This window comes from Sinocyclocheilus rhinocerous, unplaced genomic scaffold (assembly GCF_001515625.1).
Source record: "Sinocyclocheilus rhinocerous isolate Xijiao unplaced genomic scaffold, SAMN03320098_v1.1 scaffold5943, whole genome shotgun sequence".
Lineage (NCBI taxonomy): Eukaryota > Metazoa > Chordata > Actinopteri > Cypriniformes > Cyprinidae > Sinocyclocheilus > Sinocyclocheilus rhinocerous.
Window position 1 is genome coordinate 1 of NW_015630108.1, and position 8,623 is coordinate 8,623.

The 8,623-nt window shown below is 42.3% G+C and overlaps 1 protein-coding gene across 1 annotated transcript; it reads left to right on the top strand.

The window, feature by feature from the left end:
* The first annotated feature begins 2,969 nt into the window (after positions 1-2,969).
* Positions 2,970-7,923, top strand: LOC107739939 (fibroblast growth factor 7-like). The gene is made up of 4 exons (XM_016552189.1): positions 2,970-3,225; positions 4,696-5,238; positions 6,622-6,728; positions 6,918-7,923. The coding sequence occupies exons 2-4, from the start codon at positions 4,977-4,979 to the stop codon at positions 7,131-7,133; spliced, it is 585 nt and encodes a 194-aa protein (XP_016407675.1). The 5' UTR covers positions 2,970-3,225; positions 4,696-4,976; the 3' UTR covers positions 7,134-7,923.
* The last annotated feature ends 700 nt before the right edge of the window (positions 7,924-8,623 follow it).

The following is an 8,623-nucleotide window of genomic DNA, read 5'->3' on the forward strand; positions in this document are numbered from 1 at the left end:
GTGCGTGTGCGTGTGCGTGCGTGTGTGTGTGTGAGTGCGTGTGCGTGCGTGTGTGATTTTTCACATTTTTTTGCTGTTACTTACAAAATTCTAAGACAAAAAAACAATTAGATACATTAGCAATCTGATGATCATCTCAAGTCAGTGACTTTTCTAGGTTAAGTAGTGTTAAGGAAACCATTAAAATCTAAGATTTTGGATAGAGATTCAAACCAGCGACTTGAGTGAACTTCAGTGAGATGAGAAATCAGAAAATAAACCTCTAGACCAAATAGTACACTTTGAACAGTTGGTGGCGCTCCTGAGTTGGACTGGTCAGACCAACCCTAACCTGTGCACCAAACATCAGACCATACGGATCTACGGGTCACCACAGACTCCCAGTCTGAAGATGATGAGGATGAGGATGATGTCAGAACAGAAACTACAGCAGCGACACACCATCAGCCGTCAACCCTAATAAAACACAGATAATACAATTACTACAATCAAACATTATCATCTGAGCAGAAACACACAAAGGTGAGTTTCTGAAACGCTCTTTACCTTTACTGTTGATTTTTCTTTTTTTTTCCTCTCCTCTGTGTCCATCCAAAGACTTGAGCAACACAACCGCAGCTATTTAAAGAACAGCCCACCGTTAACAGCCCTGATCCCATGAGCTCACTAATTATGAGGGAATGTAGAAAGCAGCGGCTCAGAATAGACTGACCTTAAACCCGGAGAGCAGGTGAGAGCCAAGCGCCATCCCGCTGTTGATAAAGCACAGACTTTCATCAGTCTCACATACAGTTCCCATGTTTATTGATAATATATGCCAGAGTTATTCTCCATAAGCCCAGAGTAAACAGACGCGGATGTGACGCAGTGCAGGATTGCATGTTGGTTTGGCTTATGACAGCTGTTTCAGGTGCAATTAAAGTCTTCTAAAGTTCACAGACATCATGAGCTCACTCGCTCTCTCTCTCTCCTCCAGAATGGCTTTGAAGTGTTCCTCACTCTTTCATTTCAGCAATAAACTCAAACGAGCGCTGGGACTGTAAAAATGAGCGGGAACCAGCACAGTCCAGTGAACACAGTCAGTGTCCAGTTCACTGTGAGAGCGAGAGGTACGCATTTCTGTGAGGATGAAACTCATTAAGAGAAGCATTCTCAAAGACGCATCTTCTCATCATCGTGGTAAAACAATTAAACAGCAAACACTTATAATATGGTTACCATAAAATACAATCAAGCAGATGCTTTTGGCTTAGAAATGAGAAGTACAATGAAGCAATTCATCTGTATGATCATGCATAACTAGGACAGAAAAATGAACAGACCAACTTTTGACACGAAGGAGAAAACGTTTGTTCCTGTTAATAAATTGTTGAAATCAATGAAATTTGATCACACTCTACAATATTCAATAGTGATTTGGGAGATGTCAGCTCATGAACAAACCTATACAAGAAAAAGAAAACACCACCCAGACGACATTTTTGACCTGCACATGATGGATGCTAAATATGTTTTATGCAGTGCAATATTGGCTGCAATAAAGGAGGATGAAACTTTTTCATTTTGCATAATAAACCATTTTAATGTTCACATGTAGAAGCTCCACAGGAACACAGAAACATCTGATGGTCTTCCTGTACAGAAACAAACAACATTTAGATTGCGTGCTCCCGTAAAACTTCAGTAGGTATTTAAGGTGAAGGGATGTACACGGCTTCTGCGTTTGCAAATGAGCGTGAGCTTTTAGATCAGCCGTTTTATGGCCGATCGTTTGGGAAATGAAAGAGTAAAGCAGAGGTCTGCGTGTCTGTCGGCAGTATGCAGCGCTGCCCTCAGGGCTCGAATGCTGGGAACGTTTGATGTGCTGAGAGCTGCGGAGGCCAGGTGTGTAAAACTGTAAATTTGCCTCCTAAATACAAACAGGAAAAGTGAAAGAGTGCTTGACCTTCTGCAGAGATGAACAATTCCAGCAGTAAACGGCCCTCTGTTTAACTTCCTCAATTGTAGGCCCGCATCATTAGATTTATTGCCCTCGTAGAATCACTATCAGCCTTTGAATTCAACTCGGGCTTTGATGTTTGTCTGTATGACACCAACAAATGACAGACGAGATCCTTTAGATCACATGAGAACTAAAGGGTCTTGAGAAATCCCGAATCTCACGGCATGTGATTTTTCATAAATGCTGAGACAGTGGGCATCGATGTAACAGCAGTTTCTTGAGATGGTCCTCACTGAAGCACACAAGATCCAGGGGGCATGGTTGGATCCAGATCCAACTCCTCTCACCTTATATATATCTAAACCTACACGTCTCCACCCCCAAATCCATAAACCTACCCATCTCCACCCCTAAACCTAACCATCTCCACCCCTAAACCCACCCATCTCCACCCCCTTGATGTGGATCCAACCACGCCCCCTGACCCATCTCCACCCCTAAACCTACCCATCTCCACCCCTAAACCCAACCATCTCCACCCCTAAACCCACCCATCTCCACCACTAAACCTACCCATCTCCACCCCTAATCCCACCCATAAACCCACCCATCTCCAACCCTAAATCCACCCATAAACCTACCCATCTCCAACCCTAAATCCACCCATAAACCTACCCATCTCCAACCCTAAATCCACCCATAAACCTACCCATCTCCAACCCTAAATCCACCCATAAACCTACCCATCTCCAACCCTAAATCCACCCATAAACCTACCCATCTCCAACCCTAAATCCACCCATAAACCTACCCATCTCCAACCCTAAACCCACCCATCTCCACCTCTAAACCCACCCATCTCCACCCCCTAGATGTAGATCCAACCACGCCCCCTGGATCTTGTGTTCTGCAGTGAGGGGCTACGGAGTTTCTTAGAGTCTGTGTGCAGATCTCGCAGGATTCGTCCCACATACCTCAGAGAGAGAGAGAGAGAGAGAGAGAGAGAGAACGGCTGCCTCTCTCGTCCACCGGAGGCCTGGCCAGCAGAAACGGACGATTATCTCTCTCTCACCGTCAGTCTCTCTCGCCAGCATCCCAGGGACAGCTGAGTGGCTGAGGCGTAATTGCAGAGAAGTGAGGTCAGCAGGAGGCTTTTATCAGAGATCGCACAGCGTTCAGCAACACGAGAAGATGCACAGCGCAGACGGGCTGCCCCAAAACTCCCTCTCTCAGAGTATCACAGTGGAATCGTCGGGACTGAAGCGCACATCCTGGAAACAGAAGTAAGTCGCTTTTAAAGACTGTTATTAAAAAGAATTATCGTAACATTTTAAACCAATATATAAATTTGGCAGAAACTAGGCAGAGTAAGACAGAGACTAATACACTGTCATTTAAAGTAGCAGTAGAGCAAAACTGAGACATTTAAAACAGAAATGGACCGATGTTAAAACATTTAAATTAGAGACAGAGCAATACTGAAACATTTAAGATAATAATAGAGTGATACTGAAACATTTAAAGTAGAAATAGAGTGATACTAAGACATTTAAATGAGAGAAAGAGCCACACTGAAACATTTAAAGAAATGATAGAGCGATACTGAAACATTTGATGTAGAAATACAGCAATCCTGAGACATTTCAAGTAGAAATAGAGCTATATTGAAATATTTAAAGTAGTAATAGTGTGACACTAAGACATACAAAGTAGAAATAGAGCAATACAGACACATTTAAAGTAGCAATAGAGCGACACTGAGACATTCAAACTAGTGACAGAGTGACACTGAGACATTCAAAGTAGCAATAAAGTGATATTGAGACTGAAATCTGAGAATCTGATATAGAGATAGAGTGACACTGAGGCAATCAAAGTAGCAATAGAGTGATATTGCTTAAGTAGCAACAGAGTGACACTGGAACATTTGATGTAGCAATAGAGCGACAGTGAGACATTCAAAGCAGCGATAGAGCAATATTGAGACATTTGAAATAGCAATAGAGCCATACTGAGACATTTACAGCAGTGATAGAGCAACACTGAAAAATTAAGATTAGCGATAGAGCGACACTGAGACATTTAAAGTAGTGGTAGAGCGACAATTAAAAATTAAGATTAGCGATAGAGCGACACTGAGACATTTAAAGTAGCGATAGAGCGACACTGAGAAATTAAGAGTAGTGATAGAGCGACACTGAGACATTTAAAGTAGCTATAGAGCGACACTGAGACATTAAGAGTAGTGATAGAGCGACACTGAGACATTTAAAGTAGCGACACTGAAAAATTAAGATTAGCGATAGAGCGACACTGAGACATTTAAAGCAGTGATAGAGCGACACTGAAAAATTAAGATTAGCGATAGAGCGACACTGAGACATTTAAAGTAGCGACAGAGCGACACTGAAACATTTAAAGTAGCGATAGAGCGACACTGAGACATTTAATTAAAGTAGCAACAGAGGAATATTGAGACATTTAAAGTAGTGACCGAGGTATATTGCGATATAATTGAATATTATAGAATAGTGAGCTGTGCCCACTCGGCCGATTCACAGAAGTGATCATTTTCTCCAGCGTCAGTCATCTACAGACAGCCCTGCCATTTAACAATCAAATGTCTTGCAGTGAATTCTGAGTAAATCTTGTGTAAAATCAGTGTTCAGTTGAATTCAGGAATCCTTTTTGTATCTTATATCATTACTATGTTATCTATATATAAGTATTATGTATATATAAACCCTCTCTAGATATCTGGAACTGTGTGGAACTGGCCTGTCTCCTGTATCTTCATCAGGATTGGACAGCGTGTGAAGCATCCATTTGTTCATTTGTGTCATTAACAGCAGAAACTAACACACCGCTGCCTCCTCCAGCTCTGAGGAGATTCTGCTGCAGGAGGTCAGAGGTCACGCCAGCATCTGAGGATTGTACTGGGAAAGGGTCCGAGCGGATCTCCCACAGCTTGAAGATCCAATCTGAGTTTTGCCTTCAGTATGTGGATCATGAACTCCTTGAGAAACGCAGTATAATGCGCAAATGGACGCTGCGATGGAAACTGCCTGAGTTTGCGTGTGGACTGTGGCTGGCGCTGCTGGCCAGCCGTGTTTGTGTGTGCGATGGACAGGCGTCTGTGACCGACTGCTCCAAATACGAGCACCACACCAGGAATTACGACTACATGGAAGGAGGGGACGTTCGGATCCGACGCCTCTACAGTCGCACGCAGTGGTTTCTGATGATCGACGAGTTCGGGAACATCAACGGGACGCAGGATCCCAACAACTGCTACAGTAAGAGCGTCATCACTCACTTCTGACGTGTCTGTCTGAGGTCTTCATGTTTCTGTTGTGTGTCAGGGTGATGAAAAATAACATTAACAAGCGTTAGATGATGCTTATATGAATATTTGAAAATATCGAAGTTGCATGATAGTTTCAACTGAATGTGCATTCTGTTTTTTGATCAAAAACATTGTGTCTAAAGTCCATGATTGGTAAAGGCCTCTTCAGTTATAGTAGAGACTAGAGACTGTATGTGGAAGGAATCGGCTGGTCAGGGTTCCAGTGGGATTATGAGCAGGTCGCGTGGCAGTGTGACGAGAAGTGACAGGCGTAAAGAGAAACAGGTGTTTGGGGGGAGTATTTATAACTCTTGTTTCCCTTCGTTGGAGGACTTAGTGGTCAGAAGTTATCAGATGTGGTCAGAATGGAGGTACAGTTCAGTGATTGCAATCTAGTTTGTGTAGAGAGCGTCAAAACAACAACAAAAAAATGAGACTGGAAGCTGATGTTGTGTGCATGGATACATAATGAATTATTTAGCTGATAAAATAAATATTTAAATAATTGATTATTCACTTTAATGATCATGTATATACATAACATCAGCCTCCGGCATGTTTGGTTATTAGTCATTTCAGTTGTGTACGAGAAGAAAGCCGTTGTGTTGGCGTGACGGCATGCATCTCTGCTCTGGAGGGGAAATGATTACGTCAGCTGGCGCTGAAAAGAAGAAAAATTGATACAGCCAGATGTGGCCGACAACTGCACGCACAGAGCGCATGCAAGACATGCAGTGAGGGTCGGTCAGCGCCGCGGGAGAGAAAAGCAGACGCGTTCTGAGGTTCTGTCAGAGCTGTGCCGTGACAGCAGCTTATTATACCACTGGAGCCGCTCACATGTGAAGCAAACACTTCCAGAGACACACACACACACACTCACACACTCACACACACACACACTCACACTCTCACACCACACACTCACACACACACACACTCACACACACAACACACACTCACACACTCACTCACACACACACACACACACACACACGCACACACACACACACAGCTCAAAACGACAAGAGCAGTGTCTGCTTCTCATCCAAACACAACAAACATGCTCCAGCTGTCAAATATCTGTGCAACTGGAGCTTTAGCTCGCTGTAGATCGAGATCGAACCATCTGATGTTGATATTTTGCTTCATAGGAATGGATTCTGAAAGCCGAGGTGTGTTTTTCTGCACCATTAAACAGAATAGCAACAATAAATTCTTGCATATTCAGCTGAAATACAGTAGAAGTAATTTAACACCCATCACCTTTAAACAATTTCTCAATAACTGAGTGGCCAAATAACCAGCATCTCAAATAAAGCTGTGTGTGTTTCAGGTGTTCTGGAGATCAGGACGGTTTCGGAGGGCGGTGTGTTGGCCATAAAAGGACTGAAGAGCCAGTATTATATTTCCATGAACCGCACCGGAATGTTACAGGGCAAAGTATAAAGCCATCCGTCCTGCAAACACACAACATACACCAGCTAATCAGATTATCCCAGCTAACGCTCTCTCTCATCTTTCATTGAAGAGTAAATATAACACATGCCACGGATAATTCAGCAAACACAACACAACGCAATACATCTCGCTTCTGTCGTACCTTACGATCTGTTCTTCTTTCCCGAGCAGAAAGACTACAACGACAGCTGCAACTTCAAAGAAGTGTTTTTAGAGAACTACTACACGGCGTACTCGTCCGTCAGATGGACTAAAAACGGCAAAGAGATGTTCATCTCTCTGTCGCAGAAGGGCCGGCCGCTGAGAGGAAAGAAGACGAGGAAGGAGAGCATCTCTTCTCACTTCATCCCTCGAAAGTGCAGGGAAGACGAGAAGAAGCTGGCGTGAAGAAGATCTGTTCTGACTCACTGCTACTCTGATTCCTCAAGCTTCAGCCATAAATCATTCATGCTTTCACTCTCTGAGAAGCAGTGGGTAAAACTGCATATATGCAAGTGTTTTGGACTCATGTAAACAAACAGTTATAAATACTCATCTAAGCTATTTTTATATTTCAGAGAGATGTTTATGTTAGAGCCCATGAGAACGAGAACACCAAATAAACACTGCAATGCATTTATACGGATGATCATTCTCATTAAACACAGCAGTGCTTTAGATCACAGCGTTTATAGCGCTCCATTTATACTGCATAAACACATTTACATGCCTTCAACATTCATCCTGAGGAGTTTAGGTTTTCATTTAGTTTGAGACATTCCCTTCTCATTTCCAGTCCAGTTCAGTGAGAAAATAATAGCAGTTCCCTTGTTTCATTTCATTTTGACTTTTTAAAAAATCTTTGGGTTTGGCATTTTTGCCATGTGTTATTTTCATTCTAAAAATCGCATGCATTTCACGTCAGTGAGTGATTCATCAGTTCTAAGGAATACAATGTTTGTCTTCATAATCTTCCATCTAAATATCATAACGATTTTCCTTTTCACCATCAATCCACCTTCATATTGAGACCCTGCAGTCAGTTTCTCGGCGCTCGAATGCGATCGTGTCCATGTGTTGTTGTGTGTTATTTATGATATTTATGTGTCGCTGGCTCTGAGTTCATGAACGCAGTGAATCGTCTGTATTCTGGATCGCTGTGCTGCAAACACACACAGAGTTTGCACGAGTTTATAATTTGCTGCTACAAATCTGAGGTTTTATATGATTATAGATTCATTTCAATAAACGTATATATATATATATCTTTCCATGGAGTGGCATGTTGTGAGATTTGTTCGTGTGGACTTTATCTGGACACACGGAGGGTGTTTATACAAACACTGCAAAAAACAGCTTCATCGATCTCTGCATGGATCAGATTTTCTCTGTTTAACACCGTTACAGCGACTGGGAGAAAGCTCATCTCCAGACATTTAGGTCCACATTCTGTCAAACACTAATCACCACAATGAGGACATCAAACCACAGCATCCCACAATGCAGTGCAATAAGCTTCCTTTTTTGACAGGGATTTTTTTGTTTAGACAGAAACTGACATTTGACAGTAAAATTCTGAATAAAGTATTTTACAGTGTTTTACAGTGAGACCTGCATGTTAAATACTGGAATGTTTGGGATTGTTATCTCAGACTCTCTACTTGTACAATGAAATAATTTGCAATCTAATCAATATTTAATCATTTATTTATTTATTTCACACACACTCTCTCTCTCACACACACACACACACACACTCTCTTTTACACACTCAGACACACACACACACACACACACACACACTCTCTTTTACACACTCAGACACACACACACACACACACACACACACACTCTCTCTCTTTTACACACTCAGACACACACACACACTCTCTCTCTTT

What these genes read in the sequence shown, in the direction of transcription:
- LOC107739939 (XM_016552189.1), top strand. Translation starts at nt 4,977, where the DNA reads ATGCGCAAATGGACGCTGCGATGGAAACTGCCTGAGTTTGCGTGTGGA. An exon ending in GGATCCCAACAACTGCTACA is followed by an intron (nt 5,239 to 6,621) that starts GTAAGAGCGTCA and finishes TGTGTGTTTCAG; the next exon opens with GTGTTCTGGAGATCAGGACG. An exon ending in CCGGAATGTTACAGGGCAAA is followed by an intron (nt 6,729 to 6,917) that starts GTATAAAGCCAT and finishes TTTCCCGAGCAG; the next exon opens with AAAGACTACAACGACAGCTG.